Source organism: Typha angustifolia, chromosome 14, assembly GCF_048772165.1.
Source record: "Typha angustifolia cultivar Huaian chromosome 14, ASM4877216v1, whole genome shotgun sequence".
In the NCBI taxonomy this organism is placed as follows: Eukaryota; Viridiplantae; Streptophyta; class Magnoliopsida; order Poales; family Typhaceae; genus Typha; species Typha angustifolia.
The window spans coordinates 115095-138374 of record NC_133252.1 but is presented as its reverse complement, the minus strand read 5'-3'; the positions used below and the strand labels follow the sequence as shown (position 1 = coordinate 138374).

General features: G+C 38.7%; 4 protein-coding genes across 5 annotated transcripts; 1 reads left to right on the top strand and 3 right to left on the bottom strand.

The window, feature by feature from the left end:
- Window positions 1-86: 86 nt before the first annotated feature.
- On the bottom strand, window positions 87-1768 carry LOC140775429 (proliferating cell nuclear antigen). Its single transcript, XM_073118714.1, has 4 exons — window positions 1059-1768; window positions 780-932; window positions 570-667; window positions 87-503 (listed from the first exon to the last, which is right to left on the bottom strand). Exons 1-4 carry the CDS (start codon window positions 1375-1377, stop codon window positions 282-284), a joined length of 792 nt encoding a protein of 263 aa, XP_072974815.1. The 5' UTR covers window positions 1378-1768; the 3' UTR covers window positions 87-281.
- A 286-nt stretch (window positions 1769-2054) lies between these two features.
- Window positions 2055-5441, bottom strand: LOC140775430 (LIM domain-containing protein WLIM2b-like). Its single transcript, XM_073118715.1, has 5 exons — window positions 5127-5441; window positions 4377-4476; window positions 4254-4288; window positions 4075-4164; window positions 2055-2469 (listed from the first exon to the last, which is right to left on the bottom strand). The coding sequence occupies exons 1-5, from the start codon at window positions 5259-5261 to the stop codon at window positions 2257-2259; spliced, it is 573 nt and encodes a 190-aa protein (XP_072974816.1). The 5' UTR covers window positions 5262-5441; the 3' UTR covers window positions 2055-2256.
- Window positions 5442-6169: 728 nt separating this feature from the next.
- On the top strand, window positions 6170-7176 carry LOC140775431 (uncharacterized). 2 transcript variants are annotated; one of them, XM_073118717.1, is made up of 4 exons: window positions 6170-6507; window positions 6610-6702; window positions 6770-6910; window positions 6986-7176. In XM_073118717.1, the coding sequence occupies exons 1-4, from the start codon at window positions 6289-6291 to the stop codon at window positions 7043-7045; spliced, it is 513 nt and encodes a 170-aa protein (XP_072974818.1). In that variant the 5' UTR covers window positions 6170-6288; the 3' UTR covers window positions 7046-7176. The 2 variants fall into 2 exon arrangements, with proteins under 2 accessions (XP_072974818.1, XP_072974819.1); XM_073118718.1 differs by having other exon boundaries at window positions 6175-6507; window positions 7004-7176.
- Window positions 7177-7560: 384 nt separating this feature from the next.
- On the bottom strand, window positions 7561-22095 carry LOC140775426 (uncharacterized). Its single transcript, XM_073118712.1, has 26 exons — window positions 21738-22095; window positions 21579-21638; window positions 21401-21493; window positions 20614-20842; window positions 19692-19798; window positions 19428-19490; window positions 18529-18629; window positions 16974-17068; window positions 16748-16768; window positions 15944-16039; window positions 15727-15847; window positions 15419-15601; window positions 15101-15291; window positions 14001-14272; window positions 13160-13261; window positions 12484-12660; window positions 12195-12383; window positions 11834-12075; window positions 11602-11748; window positions 9993-10206; window positions 9608-9739; window positions 9394-9537; window positions 8627-8686; window positions 8372-8551; window positions 8067-8126; window positions 7561-7959 (listed from the first exon to the last, which is right to left on the bottom strand). Exons 1-26 carry the CDS (start codon window positions 21969-21971, stop codon window positions 7888-7890), a joined length of 3585 nt encoding a protein of 1194 aa, XP_072974813.1. The 5' UTR covers window positions 21972-22095; the 3' UTR covers window positions 7561-7887.
- Between the last annotated feature and the right edge of the window lie 1185 nt (window positions 22096-23280).

The following is a 23280-nucleotide window of genomic DNA, read 5'->3' as shown; positions in this document are numbered from 1 at the left end:
CTGAGAATTGTGAAATAAGACAATGAATCATTCTGTCAAAAAAGTCGATATTGATTGCTGAATGATGTTTTGTCCAAAAGAAAAGCTGCAGCTGGAAATGGATCTGGTGAATATATTGGAAGTTAAAGCACAACAAGGATTCCAGAAAGGTAAATTAAATTATAAAAAGAAAAGAGAGGAAAAATCACCGGTTAAATTACATAAACATTAGCAACAGCCATCAACCGTAGTAGAACTGAACACCCAAACAAATATAGAAATAGAACCAGTTACCAATGGGCTCACGGCTTCATCTCCTCGTCCTCTTCAATCTTTGGTGCCAAGAAAAACCTAATGTAACCCATTTCTGCTATCTTGTACTCCACCACCACCGGCAAGTCAGATGAAAGGCTAATGGTCACGGTCTCAGACAGTGGCGTCGCCTTGGTGAAGGAGTTCATATATCTCAAAGCAAAGGTCAAGGATACCGGTTCTTGCATTTCTATGATAGTGGCTTCCTCTGGCTGCACATAATACTAACTTAGTATAGGAGAGACAAACAGCACAAGGTTAGGAAGGAAGGTGGGTACCTTATCCACAGTTTTATTCTGCCTGCAAACGATATTTGCAGTTCCGATATCTCCCGCAGTCGAAAACTTCACACCTTCCTTTGTCACAGAGATAACAACTGCCATCCCAGAAATCATGTCGAGTTTGTGTGAGGGGTCACATGTGATACGTTCATAACTTTGAGAAAACTAATGGCGTCGATAATATAATTATTGAGGAAGAAAGCTTACCCGTGTCCCCGATGCTGCTTAGATCCTTACATATCCGTGCGAATTCAGAAGACGGCATCCGCACGATAGCGTGGTATTCAGCATCCGGGATGCCGAGGTGCTCACTGTCGATATCCATAAGCTTCATCTCAAAATCCGCTATCTTGTCTTGATCTGTTATCCGGTCCAACTAAACTCTCAGGCATTTATTTCATCGAACAGTTCGAGGGCAGAACCAAACGGAGAGATAGAGGCAAAAAAAAAAAAAAGACGATCCAAGAACTTCAAATAATAACTCACTGGGGCTCTCGAACATGAAGGTGACGGTGTCGCTGCCATCGTCGGCCTTGATGGTGATGATGTCATCGTTGCCGGCGCATCGAAGCATCTTGGACATGTTATTGAGGTTCATGCCCATGGAGAGGTTGCGGTCGCAGCGGTAGTGCTCGAACCCTTCGGAGCGGAGGAGGAGGGCGACGAGCGCCACGTGGCTGGAATCCATGGCCTGGAGGGAGAACCCCGTCGCCGAGCAGTCGAAGTTGGCATCAGTCACCAGATCCTTGATCGCCTCCAAGACCTTCTTCAGGAGGCCGCCCTGAACCAATCGAAGTTCCAGCATCCTCGATGGCCTTTTTATCTCCCTTCACTTCTCTTCTCCTTGCTTTGTGCTATCAGGTGCCAAAAGGCGGGAGAAAGAAGACAGGAGATGCAGGAGGACAAGGGAAACGAGGATGGCTGGCATCTATTGAAAATAATTATAATAAAAAAGAGAAGGCAAACTGTTTCCCAGCCTTTCAGAAATTTTGGCGGGAGGTTGATTTCTTCCCGCCATAACTCAAAGAATTATGATGGCCTCTTCGCCAAAGCAAATAATTAAGCATAATCAAGAATAATAATTCAAAGCTGACAGTCAAAAAACAAAAACAAAAAATAAATAAAAAGGGGGGAGGGCGGGGGTGGACAAAAAGATAGTGGATAAAAAGGATATATCAGTCTCATACTCTTATATGAATTGGACTCAATCCAATTAAAACGCATTCTCCCGATGCTTGGTGGACTTTAACGCAGTCAAACAAACATAACGTGGAACTTGGAAGGCACTTTAAATGCGTATCATGAGAGGGCAAGTGTGAAAAATGTAACACGAGTACATGAAGCCATAAGAAACCATTTCATCAAATTTCATGGGAATTGAAGATGACGGATATGTCCATAGACAACCCGAACCATTTCATCAACCAAAAAGCTAATATTCTACTGCCACTGATAATTAACGGTCCGCTGACCTCTGGAAAATAGGACGCAAACATAGTTCTGCACTAAGTTTAATGCAAATGTCTGATGGAAGTAACTGATATCAACGATCAAATTTAGGGTTCGGTAGAGCGATAAATCCTGAAGCCCTGATTGCTCAACAGAACAATTAGAAAGGCTAAAAACTTATGATGATGAGGCGGTAAACTGATGGATAAATCCACTTCAAAGAAGAAAAACAATTTCATGGATCTGTCGCGGCTGAAGCTGTTGTCCGCTTGACTGAAGCACACTTAATTAGATGATTGTAGCTTCCCTTCTCCTTGAAAAGCTGGGAGAAATGATGCTTGCAGTAGAGGATACCTTCCAAAGCTGCATAATTAGAAGGAGATATGCCACAGCCTCCATGGAAGCATTTGAAGCAGGACTTGTGATATGCCTTTTCCTCAACTGTCACCTGCAAGGTAACAAGGCAATGCAACATCATCCAATAATCAGAATGGTGAGTGCAAATGCTCCCAACTGCAGAAAAAAGCAACTAGAAATTTAAGTTATTATCCTGCAGCAGTAAAAAAATATTAATGCACAAATGGACTAAGAGAAATATCCCCACAAAGTATGTAGTTAGGACATAAATCTGCAGGGATGCTGTTGTTGTGTTTATGTAGGATGGTATATACACAGAAACCCTTGACCCCCATCTAGTACCAGGCACAAACACACATATGTTTGAAGGGCTACAAAATAATTAAATGGCTATTCTATCCCTTCTGTTAAAGGGGTCGGGTTGAAACATTTTCTTTGTGATAAGGTGCACTCGTATATGGAATACTTATATTCATATCATAAAAGATCATAAGGCAAAGATTTAAATAAGAAACAAAAGTGAATAGATTTCAGAACTGAGAAGTGCTCGGGATTTAGCTAAGCCAGCGAAACAATAGTATAAATGGGGTATAAGAGCAATCGAGATGATATTAGCCACTAGAAAAGATATTCTTGTATCAGGAATATATCCCTGTGCTTCATGCTCAGGTAGACCTCAATCCAGAAGAAAATAATGAAAGCCCACCAACTGTGGTCAACTATTCTCTTGCTCAAAATGGAAGTACAACAGGGCTGCTATGATTTTCATATTTGAGCAGAAATTTGGTACAGAATTTATGTTATTCACTTTCCCCAGTGATGAAGAATTGCATCCTTGAGATTTCTAACCTTCTCACTGTAAGCATTTTCCCAATAATATGGACATACAAAGTTACACCAGATATCTAGCCAATAATACTGGGAGGGATAGATTAAAAGGTCCTTGAAGCATAGTGACATTAGCATAACAATTTTCCTCATTTATTTCTGCAATTGATTACCATACTTCCTAACTAAAAAGCAAATCCAAGGCATCAGAAAGTGCTTAGTGTTCTCGCTTCTCAGCTAAAGCCTAGGGGCCAACTATACATAATTTCATGCATACTTATTGATCCTTAGGAGTAGATAAAATATGTAGAATAATGAATAGAAATTGCACTTTATCTTCTGGAAACAACTTAGATCATCATGTTCAGAATAGTTGTTCATTCACTTCTGGAACTTTGATGATTTAATCAGCCATATGCCTGTCCTTATTCTTTCTGTAGACTGCTTGACTTATTCATCTTAGGTCTGCTTCATATTTGAAAGTTAAAACATAAAACACAGAAAGAATAGAAACCATCAGCCCATGCATTAATCTAGAATAGGATTTTCTACATGGATGAATTCTAGGGACATGGAATATCATCATAAGCAGTTGAGTTATATGGAGAGAACCATAGGTAATTGTTGACCAGACAATAGTTGAGCATCTAAGTAGTAGATCAGCAATCTGATACTACCTAGCATGGGATTTATAAGGGATATTTCATTCAGACCACTCTTAGGATATACTAATACGTAAAAATGAAAATAGACAAGAAATAATTGTGGCTAAATATTGAAATTTACAGAACAATCATCAAATAAATACAGGCACATTTGAAGCAAACAGTTATAAGAAAATAGAACAAACAAAATTCTATGGTCAAACCTTTTCAAGAGGATATGCTGTTTTGCCACAAGTGGCACATTTTTCTTGTGTCCCTGAAAACATGCTGGCAGCTTTGCTGGGAGACCTAGTCTGGAGTTGAGACATGTTAGATGGGCTTAGCAAAATGCAGAAACAATCATATGAAAAACAGCAGTGCAAGTGGGCGACAGTAAACTCACCAGTTCAGGAGTTAATTTTTCAGCTGATTTTGCAGCTGTGAAGGAGAAAAGGATGCAATGGAATCAAGAATCTAAACTAGCAATATATAGCTATAGTGAAGAACATTGGTAATGAAATCTTACGTGATTGAAAGCTTTTGTTATAGCTTCCTGTCTCCTTGAAGAGCTGCTCGAAATGAGGCTTGCAGTACAGAACTCCTTCGAATGAAGAGTAATTACTCAGCTGACAACAAAGGAAAGAAGGTTAGATAATGGTCCAATTCCTAGTGACAGAATATCACACAATCACTACAATGATTAAGTATCAGCTTGTTCCAGAGATTTAGTTCACCATGCTACATACACAATACTCTCATTCACTAGCAATCACAAAAGAGACTGCATTATAACAATAATACGGTTAACCTATACGAGCGACATGTGATTCCTTTCGTTGGTTTATAGAGATTTATTATTGTACTGTCATGGAAACATCCTGCACATAAATAATAAGTTCATCACTCTTTCTTGCTATTATTGTTCTTACTTCCATCCATCAAGGGTAGCAATAATAGTATAAGAATGTGATCAAATCAGCAATAAGATCGATGCTGGGTATAGTTGAGGATAAATTTCCCCATAATGATGCATAAGTAGATCCTCTGGGAACGTCTTAAAAACTAAAGAATCATTCGATCACTCCTAAGGAGGTCAAAATATTCATCTAATTGTACGGCGCGGAGAATGATCCCATTCTTCTTAGATCATCTCCAATCAAGAAATCAGGACAGCAGTTCGTTCTTAAGACAGGCTACAAATCGTGATATATAGAAATATACTCGCCGATCTCATCGAGAAATGAAAGAAAGGTTGGGGGAGGGTAGGAGATTGAACCTGGAGGGTCTTTTTGCAGTGATTGCACTTGAAGCAAGACTTGTGGAATGCATTCCCGTCGGAGTTCAACTGGTCCATCAGGTACACCGTCTTCTCGCACACCTTGCACTTCTGCGTCGTCCCGGTGAATGCCATCGTCTTCCTTCCTTCTTTTACGGATCTCCTCCTCCTCCTCCTCCTCCTCCTCCTCGCACTTTGTAGATCTATCTAAATGATCTGTAACCCAGCAAGAGGGCCGAAGAAATGGGTTTCTGCGCTCTTCCTCTGTGTTCCGCGACGAAAGGGAAAATATGGAAGGTAAAGGGAAAGAGGAGGCGATGATGGCCACCGCGAGACGTGCTAAAAAGCATCATCGCGTCTCAGCAAGTTGGATCCGGTAAGGGCATCGAGGTAGAAGATTTGTGCGCCGAGATTTTGGGTGAGACCACGTGGGTCGCTCTGCCGTTTATTGGCCCTATCTGTTACTTCTAGTTCCTCGATCAGACAGCGGATCGTGTTTGTAGTCGTTGGGTGGTCTGGCCCACACCTTTTTTTTTTCTTTTCTTTTCTTTTCTAAATCCGAGAAAATAAAATCTTTCGATATGTTCACGTTCCCGTTCCCGTTTGATTAGTAGTTCCGTCGCTGCTGCGAGAGTGGGGCCTCTCGGTGGAGAAGCGTAGTTTGGTAGAAAAGGAAAAAGGAATTTAAAACCCAGAAATTAAACGCTGGCAACGTGATTGGATAGGATTGTCCCTCTTGGCGGATACAGCGCCGACAGCGTGGGATTATTCCTCTTCCAATAATTTTATTATTCCATTAGAAAATCACCCAACAAATTCCGGTTTCATTATCACTGGCCGGATTATTATGTTGGCCAGTTCACACTTGGTATTGGGATTGTTATCTTCTACTATGGTTTAGTTAAATAGGGTTAATAAAACGTCCTGCCCCTGTGACGTGACAATAGTCTCTTATCCACTGCGGGCGACTAACCACCAATCATATTCAATTTTGCGATAAGAATTGGGGGATATTTTTTTTGCTTTTCCTCCCAGTGCCAGATATTTTGAGATAATGAGGTCGATCGCCACTAGGCACTAGCCCGATATATATGCGTATATCTTGGAGCAAGCGAAGATGTTAGATTGGAGGACGCTGAGAAGGAGAATTAATTGAGAGAAGATGTCGAGGCCGGATCGGAGCGACGCGCACCTGCCACCGGAGGAGGAGGCGCAGAGAGAGGCGGAGACGCGCGAGTACTTCGACGGCATCGGACCCAAACGCCACACCAAGCCGTCTCGTAGCGAGTATTCCTCTGTCTATGCCGATGCTCTACTTCCATCAGACCGTGACTCCATCCCCGAGCTCGACAAGCTGCGCGAACTCGAGTCCCATCCCGAGGTTCTAATTCTCCTCTATTATTCCTTCGCCTTAATAAAATGATATATTTTTATTTTATTTTTTAAAAATTTTGTCTAATAAATTGGAGTTGGTTTCTCGTAGAAATTAGTCTGTGATGGGAGCAAGGCGGTAGAGGAATACGTGGAGACGAAGTACTATGAGGATCTCAACTGCGTCGATAAGCAGCACCACACGGTACGGTACCCTTCGTGCTCCTTTAACTATAGATATCATGCATATGTATTCACCGATGTTTCTGCAGACTGGGACAGGTTTCATCGGTATGGGTAAATCCAACGGTAGCTGCTTTAAGCTTACGCCAGAGATGGATACATCATCAGACTGTCATGTTTGCTGCAATGGAAACCCGGCAACAAACGACTGGATCCCATCTGCTGATACGGTAGGACAATTGAGATCCTAAACTATTTCTTATGTTTTACTAGACTTCCTCTGCCACTGTCATTAGTGGTCGCAGTTTTCTTCTTATTTTCAGGTGATTCCAACTTCACACAAGCCCAACAGAAGCGATACCTGAATTTTGTCTATCTAATCTTCTGCGTCAATAGCCGATGTCCGCTGCAAATTAGTACCGCATTGTCTTTCTACTTATGTAATAATATTCATTACGCGCACTGAATGCAAAGTTGCCTACTTATTGCCTCGAAATTTTTTAATGTTTTGTTACGTTGGCCTACTTAAAAACTTTCGCAAGCCTGTAGTAGAACGGCAACGAGAACTCGAGGTCAGCTTGTACAAATAAAAAGGAGGGAAAAAAAGCTCATCTCGGTCCAAGCTCATTCTAAGGTGCATTCCATTGGCTCGAAGTTATATGCGATAGACATATAGATGCATAACTACACAAATAAGAGAGGATTCAATTTGGATAGTTTTGCAGTGAATACATGAAAACTGAACTGAGAAATAATTTATATAAAAAAAACCTGCCCAACCACAATGACTATAGCAAGTCACCAACTTAACGACGTGGCATGACCTAGTGGATCAGACTTGCAGAGAAACAGTAGGAATCCCACAATCATTCGGAGCATATTGCTGAAAGAGAATAATAAAAGGCAGGTGTACTTGTAGACTAGTTTTTCAAAAGAAACATCCCGAAGGCTCAAAGATCATTTCTAATATACAAAAAGAATGAAAAGAATAGAAATCATACATGTGTATTATAACAAACACCCTGGAGAACTCACTTACATCAGGCATGGCATGAATAAGGCCGAGACTCTGGCCTTCCATAGAAAGCAAATTAGATAGGTATGAACGGCATCGGAAAGTCTGAAGCAGCAGAGAACAGTACATTGAGTATAGGTTAACAACCATCAAAGCAAAAGACTAAGATTATGGTAAAGATGGTCACAACCATCAAGAGCTGACATAGAGAACTGGAACAAGTCCAGCCATCTTCCCATCTCTTCCAGGTCGTCTTTTCTTCACCTGAGAGTTAAAGACCATGCTCCGGAATTAGTTTTATATTTCAATTTGAAAAGAGGTACTCCAGTACTAGATCAAAGCACAGAAGAGCAAGGACTTTCTGAACTTACATAGTACCAGCCATCAACCTCATATTCAATCTCAACTTCTTCTCCAGCAATCAAGTTTAACTGCAAGCATGACATTTAGATCAATATTTTTCTTTTAACTTCTTTCTTAGGATATATTGTTAACTTCAAACAGGAAGCCATTGCATGATCAGCTAACATTCAGCAGAGAATCAAGAGGGAGATTGACTCATCTATCGGATAATATAAGCTACAGGATGCTACCTTGATCAGCTAGCATTGTACCAGAATTGGGGAAAAAAAAATCAATGTCAAAGGCTTTCTTCATCCTATAGATGCAAGTATACCTCATCATCGCCACCTGCTGTGAAGTCATATAATGCTTTCCCAGACTGTGGGTTTCCAGAACTTCTGTCTTCATCATCCTGTGATCCAATGCTCTGAGAGCCTCGGCCAGCTAAAGGGTTCTCAAACGACTCATACCTCTGAAGAACAGATGCTGAGTATGATGGTGGTTCTTCACTAACCTGAAAGTGGTGCAAAGTCAATACCAGAGTTGATTTTATAGGAAAAGATACACATTTCAAAAACTAAAGACTAACCGGAGATCCTAGCCCTTCGATACTGCTGAATCTGCTTGCAGTATTTGATGACCTGTTCTCCTGTTAGGTAGTATTATTCTGTTAAACCCTCCTTTTAAAATTATAATGTAATAATGAAATCAAACACTACTCATCTCTAATTTGACATATAAACTTATGGTCCGTCATGCAAAGCATATAAAAGGACAGAAAAAGGTGCAAATGTGTATATTTGATGTTTAACCACATAAAATTCACATTTATAGGCATCCTAAGAAGAGCTCTGCAACAACCAGAATCCTTCTCTACGAGAGGATTTCAGTAGCACAGTTCCTCATTAGAGGATCTCAGTAAATTTCAAGGTCACTAACCTAGCAACTGAACAGGCAGAATCTCCCCTATGGTCGAGACTTTCCCAATATGAATTAAATGTGTGAAATTTTTTTGATTTTGCAGCAAATGTAGTTTTCTAACTTTAGGCAGTTGGGGGTGTAGTTAGACATGCTTATATACAGGTAATGAAAGAATTAAAAGATTAAGAGGATAGTGATTCTGGATTGCATTATTTAATTCACACAAAAAATGACTAATTAACATGATTGAAGACTCCATTTATCTATCCTAACAGAGTGTCAATAGGAAACATAAATTCAACAAGCATGAGGAACAAAAGTGAACGTTTACTCAGAAAATTAGTAATACGAAGAAATGAAGGATGAAATTGTCAAACATACAAATATAATTTAAAAAGGAAATATATGAAATTACAAACAGTAAGATATTGTTACCGATTGTTGTGAAACTCCATAGCCTGATGGACGTGAACTGAACAAGGATGGATAACTCATACCACCAAAATGAGATGATATAGAAGTTTCAATGGAACCAGTTGACTCGGGAGATGATGTCCCAGATGACTTTGCATCATCTTCCTGCAACAAAGGAAATATTAAACTTCCTCACCTGATTCCTAACATATAAGCTGAAGGATACTAGTCATACCTCTGCTTCGTAAGTTTCTAATATTGTTTTAGCCCACATATCATCATAACCAACAGATGGCCGAGAAGTCATGTTCTCCTCTTCATCCACATCAGGAGCATCGGTTCCAGCACCAGCAAGAAATTCATTTACCTATAATTGGGATAACACAAGTGTTGATAGCTGTGCAAAATTCAAAACCCTATACCCAGTTTATTATGTGAATCAATTAAATATTCAGTAGAAGCAAGGTCATAGGCTTATAGTTGCACTATGAAAGGAATTTCAATAAAATATGCTATCAGTGTATCTTATTTGGACTAAGTGCATTACTTAAATGTCAGGAAAGAGGGGAAAAAAAGGTAGCCATGCAAATATAAGAAACTTGATTTGGAAAGTATCTCACTTTATCTATTGCCGGCGCATTGTTTCCCCACATATCATCATCCAAGCCTGCTGCCCAGGCCATTGCAAGTTCAGGATCAATTGTATTAGGTTCTTTATGTACTTCTTTGGATTCATACACAAGGTCAGATATCCCAGTAGCAACAGCTGGATCGTTCAGACCAGAAGACGCACTGATGTTGTGTCGATTACGGTAGATGTCAATGAGTTTGGCACTGTCATCACAAGTTAATATATCTATCAGGCCAGAATAATCAAAAGCCAAATATATTTATTTGTTGACCATGACCATGGAAATATTCAATGCACATATGGACAAACACATTACATTCACCTAACCCTCTCCCCCATCGCTCCTATTCAAGTGAAAATGGAAACCTCATTTTTAGATTTAAATCAATCTGTACATAGAGGTGATTTTACCTTTTAACATACTGGTGCAGTACAAATGGATCAGGACTGAGATTATAAACAACCGCCAGAGCAATTACCATTCCTCTGGTTCAAGCGGACGGATCCATCCAACATAGGCAGTTTGTTTGTAGGGACATTATGAACAGCAATGATATATTGCATTGGAACATCTTACTTTAGTCAACCCAATTTGGTTCATCTTAAGAAATCATATTTCAGTTAGCTAAGAATGCCATCAACCAAAGATTTTCATTAATAATATCTCAAGCCTCAACCTCTTTAGAACTTGACATGGAACCACATAGTTTTAATTTTGTTTCTGGCATTTCATATTACATTCTGGAGACTGATATCTTTTCCAAAGCCCAAAATATCCTGTAGCTCTTATCTCCAATTTTGAACTTAATCCTTATGCTTCTTAACTAGATACTTTATCTATCCCTCAATTTTCTGTACCTAAAACCAAGACAACAGAAGGTACATCTTCACTTTGCAATAAACTCTAGAATAGGATTTCTGTTCATGCCTTCTCTATACATCATTACAGTAGGAAAAATGGCATTGTTATAATAGCAATTAAATAACTGATATTCTCTTCTTGTATTCTTTACCATAAATTTTGCAAACAAATCACTAAAGATTTCAGAAAATAACAATGTTATATAAGCACTGCAGGAGAAATATTAGTTCGTCACACTTGGAAATATTCGCATGGCACATGGATTCATATCTAAAACTTAATCAAAACTCATCCTACGTGAGCATAAGCCCTTGCATCCTCAGTAATGCTCCTCTGATACTCAAACAAAACACAAGACAATGATAGTAAAAAAAACTTCACTTTATTCGAATAGATGATTGCACCTTTTATACTTGGAAGCATGGCCAACATAAAATGATAAGAAGAACACTTAACTTGAGAAAGATATGACTAGTTCCTACTTTTTATTATATCCTACCATGTCTAAAGGAGAAAAGACTCTAAAAGAACATTTTTATCCTTTTGGTTGAAGTTCTTCCCTTTAGAAAGCAGGCCGAAAACTTCCCTAATAATTACTATACTACAGCAGTTAGCAGTCAATACAAAAATTTCCTAAATACATCGTCTCATAAAGAATACAAAAGTAAATCAGTTTATCAGTCAACAGATTTTGTAATTGCTCAAAATATTTAAGAAGCGTTGTAAGAAATAGTACCTGGTAGGACCTAGAGGTAAATATTTAGCCCGTGGAACATAGCATGACAAAGAAACCAAATCCAGAAGTTTCTCATGATTCTCATAAAGTTTCTTGAGTTCCTCATCTGTCCATTCTTGCTTATTGTTGTCATGTTCACGCATATTTCTATAAGTCCACATAGAACAATCAGAAATCAAGGTAGAAATAAGAAACCAGTGATCATAGAGAAAAGATGCCCTATTTCACTTACCTAATCAGCTCATCTTGAGCTCTATACATTTCATCTAGGACCATCAGCATAGGGCTTATCAAGGATCCAAGACCAGTACCACTAGCACCTTGATCTTCCCCATTACTAAGTTGAAATTCTGAAAACTGAGATTGCACACCACCTAAAGCCAAAGCATGGAGAAATTCGTATATCTGTAGTCTATATGGCTCCCCTGACCTGATTGCCAAAGTCATTAGGGCTTGAACAGCAACAATTCGAACCTACATAGGTAGTCTAAAGTCACTGAGCAGAAGTAACAAAATCATGCTGACAAGTTGCTATTAAAATGAAAATTGAATATACAAAGAGCTAAAGGGGTAGAAGATTTAGAGTTACATACCTCCCAGCTGCCACTGAAAGCACACCTTTGAAGCCGTGTCAATGCACCAGCAAGTGTAGGATTACGAGAGCTGGCAGCGGCCACCATTTTATCAGCATCTAACATCATCAGTGCAGTGCCAGGAGGGGTTGCAGACTCCCAGGCATACTCAGATGCAGCATAATTTGCATTTTCACCTAGAAACCATACCTGTTCAAACCATTAGCACCTATTTTGAAAATGCGAACTAGGTATCTATGATTCCTAACTTTAGCTAATCTTTCACAAAAAAGCCCATATTAGTCCTTACTGCAGCCTGCACTAATCTCTGCAATGCCAGTGCTGACTTTGGATCAGATGCAGACACCCTATCAACAGATGTAAGTCCTGACATTGACCCAGGCTGTGGAGGTGGTAAATCAAGAACTATTGTGACAGCTTCCAATGCCGTATGCTTCCCATCTGGTCCAGCACCAACAAGACATGTCTGGCAAGAAACAGATATAATTGTAAGTTACTAGAAGAGTTAAAACAAATCATATTATGCACTAAAAGAAATATAGAAACCACTTCCAAGTCCTAAACAGAACACATGGAGGAGAGGTCAAAAAATTCAAGGGAAAGAAGTACTAATTTCTTGAACTTCATCAGAAAAGTTAAAGAAAGCTTCAGCTGAGACAATATACAATAAAAAAAAATTACCTACAGAAAGAATTTAGATTATTCTATATATATTATTCATTAAGAGGTTTAAAATATCCCTCCTTTCCTCCCCCTCCTCCCTGTATATATATTCACACGCACACACATATACCACTGCCCATTGATTGCCCAACCAGTAGTTGTATCCAATGACTTCTCGTTCAGGTTGTCCTTTTTCCAAATATAGTGATACAAGTGTTATTACATGCAAGTAGAAGCAATAGTACGTAACAAGATTAGGATATAATGAAAGCCTAAAACATAGATAGTCAACATGAACGCACTTTCCATAGCAGTTGCAGAACATCAGCATCGATCTTTCCAGGAACTTTGGTGGCAAATATTCTTGCAATTTCAAGTAGCGTGACAGCCATATCTGGTGTTGCCTGGTATGTGAAAATTGAACAAAGAAGCAATGAGTTATTTCAGACGGAACAGCTACCCTACAAGAAAAGTAGCACATATGTCCATGAAGATATCAGATTGAAAGTAATGGACAACAGAAATATTTTTTGTGCATACTAAAAAAGAAAAGTAAATAGGAACATGGACATATAGCTCCTCTGAAGTTAAACTTTTGTCATTTGCAAAAGTTCTTTTCTTCACTGGCAATTCCGTTGATCAGTGTACAGTATGAGTATGACTGTCTGACAGGATATAGAAACAAGCACATGGCAATAATAGAGAGAAAAAAAATGTGCATGAAAGATCATTAATTATAACTGCATGATTTCAGAGCACAAGTTTCTAGAGATTCAGTAAAAAATATAAGTACAGTGCTGCAATTTGGTGCAACACAACTTCTTTAGTGATAGAGAACAAATTCATATCTAGGCTTTATAGTATCACTATATTCTTCTCACTAGTATTGAAGTAAACGGAGGGACGGGAAAAAAACATCTCTTAAATTAAAGAAACAACAAAAATTATATGTATCTGTCTTGCAGGCAACAGATGGTTATCCTTAATCTCCTAATCATGATTAGAAATCTGAGTAGAGAATCTTAATTGAGCATTTTAACTAGTTGCACTAGTTGTTTTTGCTAAGCAGGATTGCCTATAATAAGCCGACTCCTCTGAAGAAGTAAAAGGGTGAACAGGTATTAACGCAATCCATATTAATACCTTGAACCGTGCATGCAGAGTAAGTAAAATATCATTCAGTAGTGCTGAAGGCCAGGCTGGGTCAGACAGCTCACACGCAATGATGTCTTTTAATTCCTCAAATGATTCATGTGGATTTTGCATCCAGATGAGAGCTTTTATTACCATTGCTCGAACATATGCACACTCACATGCTACCGTTGTTCGCACTACTTCCATTAATGAAGCTAATAAACTAGCAATTGTCTCTAAGCCACCAGGTCCATTTGACAGTGGTAATGCCTTTCGGGAGCCTGCAAAGAGAGGATATAATAACATTAGTTCCATGACTTTGAAGTATTAATTATCGTAGATGGTGCTAAATATTTGCTATACACAATAAATACAAGGGAAGAACAAGGAAATTGTTTGAGCTACATGGCCAATTCATAGGTGAAGCAATAAGTTGATAGCGTTGGTTGTCCCCTTAAAGTTATTTCCACAAACTAACTGAGAAAGCAATAATAAAAGCAAACAGCCCTGTCGGTCTCTCCTCCATAACCCTCCACTTTTTCAAAGATATAGTAGTTGAAATGCATGATGAAATCCCTTCCGTTGAACCAATCATGCATATGACTGTCATAATTCATTTAGCCATAGTGGCACTACAATTCACGAATGCAACACTAAAAAGATAGTCACGTGATAAGTTGCATAGATTCCATTAAAACATGGAAATCTTTTAATATCATTGAGCACAGATGTTTCAAGAAAAGGCCTTCACATCTTGAACAGTAGAAGAGACTGCAATATCATTGTTCCATTGTCTTATATAACAAGATAACAATTTATTTAGGTTACAAACTTACAATCCTTTAATGAGACACTTTCAACAATCAAAAGATTCAAACACCTAAACAAGCAAATCAAGGCCGGATGCAAGAGGAGCACCTCAGAGTTACACCATCAATGTTTTGTTTCATCGTAACTATATGGTACTTCCCAACACATCAGTAGAATAATCATCTAACATTGTAAACTAGAAACAGACATGTCCTCACCAGTGAGAAGTAGCCCACCTCAGAGAGGGGAAAATAGGATTTAGACAATAACTCCTCCTATGTCAGAGAGAAAACAGATACCTTCAGATTGAGAGCTCTCATTAAGATCTGAATCAAGTGACTCAACATTCTCAGAATATGCTTGAAGCTGAGTTCCTTCATCATAAACACCTAAAGCATATGCTGCTGCCCTGCTTTTTCCCATCTCCTGAACAACTCTTGCAGCAGCGTGAAGTACAGGACGAGAAAAGTTACGGAAAGAGCTCTCCAATCTGAAAGCATACAAATAGAAGTTTAAATATAAAAAAATGGATTGCTAAAAGTCCAAGTTTTGACAAGCCAAATAATAGATAGTACTCAGAGGATGCAAAAGCATTACATATAAAAGATATCTCAAACCTTCTCATTACAAGCTTGATAAGAGGCTGAGGACGCCTTGCTTTAGAAGAAGGTTTTTCACTATTTGATTTTGGTGGTGGAGCATCTTTTGATAGGCTGTTTTTTGATGCCACTGACGGTGCCTCAGGTAACTTAAGAATTTCTCTTGTTAACCGAATCCATCCAGCAGCTCGCTCCTCCGTCCTGTAACAAACACGTACCACATTAAGCTGTCCCATCAGTAGAAAGAAAGATACAATAATTTTAAATCCTGAAATGCAGTTAACACATGACTAATAGACATTGTTACAGGAGCATCTAGCTATTACCTTTCTGTGGTATCAACTTTTCCCAAAACACAGAGTATTGCCTCAAAACAAACCCTGTCGCTGGGGTCCAGAAGGAGTTGATAGAGGAGAGAACTGAACTGAGACTTAATATCAGGTCTCTCTGCATAGAAGAACTTCAGATAAATCATCCAACAATCATCCAAAAATCAGGGAGAAAGAGGAACTTTAAAGTGGTAAAATAACCAGAGGGATGTACCATCCAATGCACGCGCTCTAGATATTGCATGACATAATCTTGCAAGGGAAACCCTTGCAAGAACATCATGTAAATGAAGAACATCCTGCAAAGCACCTGCGTCATTTAACACACAAATATATTCAGCAAAGCAAATTAAAAGAGATCATTCAAAATTAGTTTCATTTCAAGAAAGTTATGCTATTAATTGAATGACAACTTATATATGATAAGAGCTTCATGAGAACAGCCTGTAAGTGATAAAGTTGAAGATCAACATTACATTATCTGAACAAGGTGTAGCACTGCACTCGCTTCTTAGGAGTTCTGAAGTGGAAGTTAATTTGAGAAGTGGTGGGTAGAGGGAATTATATGTGTGATGGGAAGAAATTCCTCCTGGTTGAAAGAACAGCTTTTTCAATCCCATTTCAGTATTTCACAGAAATGGGAATCTCCTTACTTTTCTTAAAACCTGCCTTTTGAGTTCTATGATAACTGTGAGGCTAAATCACATTTTCTTGGGTTATCCCAACAAGTACTTTTTTATAAAAATACAAAAAAATGGCTTAAAACAAATTTATTAGAGCTAATGAAAAAAAATTGCATAGTCAAACAAGAGCTAATAATTTTTTTTAAAAGTGTAACACAATTCATCTCAGTTGCATTTGATATGAAATTGAAAAGTATGATTACTATGCTATGCTTATCATGAAAAACCGTATATATTAGTAGTTTGAGGCCTTGAGCCAACATCTTTTTATGTTCAGTAAGACTTCTAGAAGCAGAAAATGATCTGACAATGATAAAGAAGAGAGACAAGCATACCTCCGGGTTGTGCATGCTTTCCTGCAAAACAGTAAACATAAGGTTAAACTCTAAATAACATAAATACATCTAGTGCAAAATATAAATCCTAAGTTTTAGATCCAACTAAATTGATATTTAAGTTTCCTTTGCAGAATGCACAAGTCCTACCAATAGATGGTGGTTTGTTACATCTAATAGTGCAACAGAAATTGTCCATAACCCTGTTCAGAGTAAAAAAACTAACCCAAAGCCATTGCAACAGAATATGGATCTCTTGAAGCTATATCAGAAATGATTGCTAGTGCATGTCTCACAGCAACTGGATCAGCAAATGAGATCCTACAGTCACATCAAGATCAAGATATTATTCATCAATGAACAATCAACTACTACCACCTTTTGAACAACAAACTAAGCGGACAGATGAAGTTGATGCATGCTTTATAGGAAACAATAAATTTCAGGCTAGGGTAAAGAAGTTCAATTTAAAAGAGAACATGAAACTACATTTAGAACTATGGCAACTGCCATTCAAAATTGACAATGGTTTTCTATATGGAAATCAAGGTTCTAAGTATTGGGATTGGAATCAGCCATTTGAAAAATTGATATATATTGACTTTATTGATCTGTATATTAAATACAAAATAATTCTAAAAATTGTAAAAAAAATATTAATATAAAATATAAATTACTCACATATAAAGTCTAGAAACTACAAAAAAAATCCCTAACTCTCTTTCCCTCTCTCTCACACAAATAAAAAAATATTTAGTTCCCTCCCTACCACTCTCTCTCTCCAACTCACTCCTCCCTATCTCTTTGTCATCTCTAACCTCTCGCTCACTTTTTAGAAATAAAATCTCACTCAAAAGTCAAAACCGTCTCTCTCCCTCGCACTCTCCCTGTCCAACTACCTCTCTCTCTCTCTCTCTCTCTCTCTCTCTCTCTCTCTCTCTCTCTCTCTCTCTCTCTCTGATACACACACACAAACACACACGCAGCTTCTCAATCTCTCTCCCACTCCCTCTCGCTACGAAGAAACCGATGCTTCTCTAACATAGATCTGGCTTCCATCAACGTCCAACAAATTCCTCCGACGTAGATCCAACTCCATTGAGCTCGGGTATATAGTCTCTCAGGTTATTTTGGCCAAAATGGCCAAAACTCACCCGATCCATATTCAGGTATCGACTGATCCCAACTAATACCCCGCGTAAATCCTGATCTGGATTGGGATTAGCAAAAGCTGGAAACCTTGATAGAAGATCAACAGTAAAATGCTTAAGTAATCAGTCCTTCTACTAAGAAAGCTGAAAATTCAGCAAAAGAAGGTAGAGGTAGAAAAACATTTGCTGCCGGGTCAAAATGGGTCCAAAAATCGCTGGTTTCAGCCAAATAAGAACACTTCCAACCCAAAACCACTGTTTTCACCAGATAAAGATAGACTAAAACTGGAATCCTAGGATTATACAAATATTTGTTGTTGGAGCACCATAATCTAGATATGCATATGGTGAAAATCTCTATTTCTGTTAACATCATCTACCATGCTTAAGTAATTTAATTACTACTAGCTTTATATTACCTACAAGGGACAAACATGAAGTATTACTTGTTTGCAACAGGCTATCAAGATTCTACCATAAGTTTCTTTATATCGACAACTGATTGTTCTCTAGTAAAGAATCATCAGATAGAAACTGAACAGTGGAGCATTTTTAAGTCCTGAAGAGTTAAAGAAGAACAATCAACCTTACAACTAAATTAGCAGAGAACAGTACAGTAGATCTACCTACCCCTGTACAGCTCGATGGAGAAATGCTGGATTTCCAGGATCAAGAGGAAGTCTTCTTAGAGCACTCATAGCAGCATATTGCAAGTTATTCTGGATAGTGGACTGCAACAATATGAATCACACATCAACTAGTGCATCATAATTTGTAGCTAGTACAACATCCATAGCTCCTATTTCCTTCTTCATGATAATTTTGTGCCGATAGTTACAGGTTACAGAACAATAAAAACAGTAGCTCCTCGTGATCAATAGTTGAAAGACCAAACACACAGATGTAACAAAGATACCCAAAGTTTTCTAGTTAAAGTAATTAGAGATTTCACTCAAAAAACAATTAGTTAAGAGTTGAAATCAGAGGATAGTCACAATGGTTCATTTTAGCAGATTAACTGGTGAAAAGAATGTACTTAAAAATACAAATTTCTCAGCATCACAAAAGTAAAATACTTCAGTCTATTGCAGACAGCAAGATGACTCGATAGGGCATTATCTATAATTATGTGTAATAGAGAAGTCAGAGCACTTTTTTCTCATGATCCCAAGCAAACAAGAATAAAAGCTAAAGTGATAATATATGAATTACTTAAAGTCTTAAACAGGAGTTGTTAGTAAAATAGCTAGGAGCAAACTAAAGAAGTCCAAGAAGCACAGCAAAAAAGTGCTTGGCATGCTCCTAAGGCACGTATGGTACATAAAATTGGATAGAGTTCAAAAGGAGGTATTTAACTATCACAATTCATTAATGTGCTTACAAGCTAAAACCAAAAGCTGAGTGAAACTATAAAGTGTAAGAATGAAATGAATCATGGAAATTAGCAACTAATACATATGACTTTCACATTAGTAATAGTGTAGCTTCATTAGCAGTTAATGTAATGCATCTAAAGATCTAAACAATACCTCCTTATCTCCACCTTGTTTGCTGAAAATACCTTTCTTGCGTTTTTGTTTTGTATCAGCAACCTGCAAATACAGAAGGGTGAATTGAGACCACAAAAATCTCATCCGTTGGCTAAAAGAATGGAGAACCGTGAAGAAGAGGGAACCACAAACAATGGGCTTAGATGATTAACCAGACAAAACCCAAGGACTCAATAAACTAAATTAAGCTTGACAACAATATATAAGCAAATCTTGATTCTTGACTAATGGCCCATGACGAACCTTCTCTAGAATAGCAAATACAATCTCATATAATTTCTCTAAGATCTCAGAATTGCTTGATGAGGAGGCAGTAAGGGCCTTCAAAGCTGCAAGCCGACGTGCATGAACTACAAAAGACCAATAAAATAATCAACGAAGAGAAATGGACCAAGCATGATACTCAAGCTAAGAGATCTGTACAAAACCAGCTTATGAAAATATTTTATAATAAGTTGCTTTCCTACTGTTTACATCACAAAATTCACAATGGCATTGGTGAGTAGATAATCATAAAATTACATGTCCTATATAAAACAAAAAGGTGAATATGATATTAAATAGCTAGTTACATAATTTGGCTACATTAGATGGTTTCAAAAACATTATCAACCAATTAATATCTAGTATCCTAGATCTTGAGATACAAAAACATATAAGTTCCTTCCAAACAACAAAATATTTCAGGAATACCCACTGCATATTGGTCAATTAGTTAAATTGTGTCTTGATCAATAATATTTCAAAGTTGTATCACCAAAATAAATCTCAATCTATAACCTAACATAGATACAATTCTTTATTCCCAACAAATAAACACACTGAAACAACACCATGAAGAAATAGCAGAAGTGTAGAAAAACAATAAAGTGCAGTTGACAATACTCTCCCAAAAGTGCAGTATCTCAAAAATCAATTGCAGCTGAGTAGACATTAAAAACAAGCTAAAAAGTTATGCATGATTTCCTAAACATTAGCAAGTGTCAAAGATTTCATTTCTTTGTGGTCTACTGTAGATAATCATTTCGCTTAGTTTAATCATGATCAAGAATTACAAAAACAAAATAATTAATATATTTTCTATTATAATCAACAAGAAATAATACATCAGATGCTTATGGAAAATGAAATGTCATAACTCAAATAGTGGAGACAAGAAATGTACATTCAACATCATCACTGGCAGATTCTGCAGAAAGTTGGGTTACAATGCGAGGTATAACATCTGCTCTAGTAACTCCACCGACAGCATCAATATCTGCAAGCGCATCCCAGTTTGGTGTAGGAATTCCACCCCCAGGACTTAAACCTTGAGCACCGCTATCTGACAAAATTCTAGCCAAGTAGTAATAAACATAGCGCAAAACAGTTCTATCCTCGCATTGTTGGTGAAGCTGCAAAACAAAGAAAAGCAAGTATGGGGGAAATTTTTTCCCCAGTATTAGAAAAGGTCTAAAATCTAAATAGATAAAAAATATATATATATATAAGATCATGGAAAGGTCAATAGTAAACAGCATGCACATATAGATTTTCATCTACTGGGTGAATTATGGGATGTGATGCCCGGTCATCTAAAACTCCTCCTTGTTGGACAATTTTCTACCGTCGAATGGATTTATGTGCTCTCTATTGATTTTATGGGATCTTCTTTGGTTACTCCAGTCATGCCTTTACCAAACATTGCGCTATTGCAAATGAGCCAACCAGAACCATATTTCATTTGGGGATAGTACACCTTATCCTGAATTATTATCAAACGTTGTAGATGACCCATATTAATCCGACAACACATGTACAAAAGAACATTGATTTTCAACAGGAGGAAAAACAGGTATAAAATAAGCTCATTGTAAGATAACTCAAAGTACATATGATTTTTAACTGGATGGAACAAAATACACCATAGTTCTATGATAAAAGAACCAACAGCGAGCAAACAGAAGGCATACCATTAGAAGTGATGGCGCAACAGAAGGATCCACAGAGTTGTAGACGGCAAGTTTAGGAAAGACATGCTGAATTAGCTGCTTTTGGGAGCTTTTCTAAACAAACAACAACATGATTCGACAGATCAGAAACTCCCGATAAATAATTCAATCGAGCTTAACAAAGTGAAGCTTAAAAAACCTGATCGGACGTCGCAGCAAGCTCATGGATGCTCCGTGCCAATTGAGCATACGAAACCGGCTGTACGAGGAAAGATCAACAAATACAATTAGACAAAGAACATCGCCGGATCTTCTTGATCCAAACAAACTAAAGAGCAAAAAGAAGTAAATATTGGACCTTCTTCTTCTGTCTCTGAGGGTTTGTTTTGACGGGGTTAAGGGCCTTGGCGGCAGCGATGGTGTCGGTCTGGATCTGCATCAAGCTGACCCTCTTAGATTTCCGATCCGTCGTCACCGGCTTCCCGAGCGTGGATGGGGCCGCCGGCGCGGATGAATTGGGGGCTGCAGCCTTTGGATCTGAGGTGATGAGGTCCATCAGGGTCGTCCCAGCGGACTCCTGGCCAGAAGCCATGGTCGGAGGTCCCCGGAGCGGCCGCTAGGTTTCTTTACTTCTAAGGAAACAGCCACTCCCGATCTAAACAGCTAGAAAGACGAATGCTTCTCTCCGACGAGGGAGGGAGGGAGGGAGGGAGGGAGGGGAGAGGGAGGGGAACAGACACGGTAACGAGGGCTCGGTTGGTGTAAGCTAGCTATGAGTATGCCTTCCAATAATGGGTTCGGGCGTACGAGTTCGTGGCTAGCAGCTTGGACTCGTCGGGACTGGCCCTCTCTGTTCTCTATTGCCCAGTGTCCACTGGGTGGGACTGGGATGTGAAGCAGGGCCGATTGGGCCGTTTGTCAGTGCGAGGTAGCTCGATATATTCATATATTATAGGCCAGGGTGCGGAGTCTGGATGGGCAAGAACAGAGCCAGGCCATATTCGGGCGAGCCTAGTTGGACTGTTTCAGGCCCTTTCGTTTTTTTTTTTTGTTTGGGGGGGGGGAGGGGGCTCAGGTCCACATGGGAGCCTTTTGATCTGGCTTACCTAAGGCCTCGCCTAGGTTCTGGACTGGGCCTTCCTTGGGTTGGCCAAGCCTTCTAGACATTCTTGAGTGAGTCGGGCAGAAACTATTTATTTTTCTACTCTCGCCTCTCGGTCGGTCTGCCGGTCGGTCATCTCCCTCGCAGCCTGAACTCCTCTTTTATGGTTTCTTTTCATTTCCATCCGATCGAATGCTTTGTCCTTTTTCTTTTTACCTTTTTGATTTTTTTTTCCCCTTATAGGATCAATCATGTAGATAATGGAGGCTATCACAAAGAGAAGTACTGATCATTGAGACAAATCTTGAGCATGTTTCAAATCGTATAATTAGTACAAGTGAAGCAATAGGAGAAGTTTGCTTAGTGTCTCACAATGCCTGCATAAATTAAAGGGTGGCTGAGGCTGTCACCTTTTACAAAAGAATAGCATCGATCTCCACAGTCTAATGCATGCATCAGAGCAGCATCAGTAGATGTTTTACGATTAAACCCAGATAGACCTGCAAGTTCACGTGATGAGGTAGGAAGAAAACTTAATAATTATTACAGCGAACTGAGCTGCTTCTATCATTTCCTAAGGCAGCAGCTTCTTCCCTCCGTTGCTGAGGGTGGGCCCTCCAAATTAAGTCTGCGAACTGTTTAATTAATTAGGATAGAGAGACAGAGAGATGCGAGTTTTGGCTTGTCGCATTTTTCTGGCTTTGGGAGTTGCGAAATGGTATTAGTTTGTTGGTGTACTCGAGAGGCCACCAGGACTCCACTTGGTTGCTGCTTTTGTCATAGCCCGCGGTCCCTACCC

What these genes read in the sequence shown, in the direction of transcription:
- LOC140775429 (XM_073118714.1), bottom strand. Translation starts at nt 1,377, where the DNA reads ATGCTGGAACTTCGATTGGTTCAGGGCGGCCTCCTGAAGAAGGTCTTG. An exon ending in CTTCATGTTCGAGAGCCCCA is followed by an intron (nt 933 to 1,058) that starts GTGAGTTATTAT and finishes ACCGGATAACAG; the next exon opens with ATCAAGACAAGATAGCGGAT. An exon ending in AGAATAAAACTGTGGATAAG is followed by an intron (nt 504 to 569) that starts GTACCCACCTTC and finishes TATTATGTGCAG; the next exon opens with CCAGAGGAAGCCACTATCAT.
- LOC140775430 (XM_073118715.1), bottom strand. Translation starts at nt 5,261, where the DNA reads ATGGCATTCACCGGGACGACGCAGAAGTGCAAGGTGTGCGAGAAGACG. An exon ending in TAACAAAAGCTTTCAATCAC is followed by an intron (nt 4,289 to 4,376) that starts GTAAGATTTCAT and finishes TCTCCTTCACAG; the next exon opens with CTGCAAAATCAGCTGAAAAA. An exon ending in CAGCATATCCTCTTGAAAAG is followed by an intron (nt 2,470 to 4,074) that starts GTTTGACCATAG and finishes GTTACCTTGCAG; the next exon opens with GTGACAGTTGAGGAAAAGGC.
- LOC140775431 (XM_073118717.1), top strand. Translation starts at nt 6,289, where the DNA reads ATGTCGAGGCCGGATCGGAGCGACGCGCACCTGCCACCGGAGGAGGAG. An exon ending in AACTCGAGTCCCATCCCGAG is followed by an intron (nt 6,508 to 6,609) that starts GTTCTAATTCTC and finishes GGTTTCTCGTAG; the next exon opens with AAATTAGTCTGTGATGGGAG. An exon ending in TCGATAAGCAGCACCACACG is followed by an intron (nt 6,703 to 6,769) that starts GTACGGTACCCT and finishes ATGTTTCTGCAG; the next exon opens with ACTGGGACAGGTTTCATCGG.
- LOC140775426 (XM_073118712.1), bottom strand. Translation starts at nt 21,971, where the DNA reads ATGGCTTCTGGCCAGGAGTCCGCTGGGACGACCCTGATGGACCTCATC. An exon ending in TTCTGTTGCAATGGCTTTGG is followed by an intron (nt 16,769 to 16,973) that starts GTTAGTTTTTTT and finishes ACTGTTTTGCAG; the next exon opens with GAAAGCATGCACAACCCGGA. An exon ending in AGAGATTAGTGCAGGCTGCA is followed by an intron (nt 12,384 to 12,483) that starts GTAAGGACTAAT and finishes TGGTTTGAACAG; the next exon opens with GTATGGTTTCTAGGTGAAAA.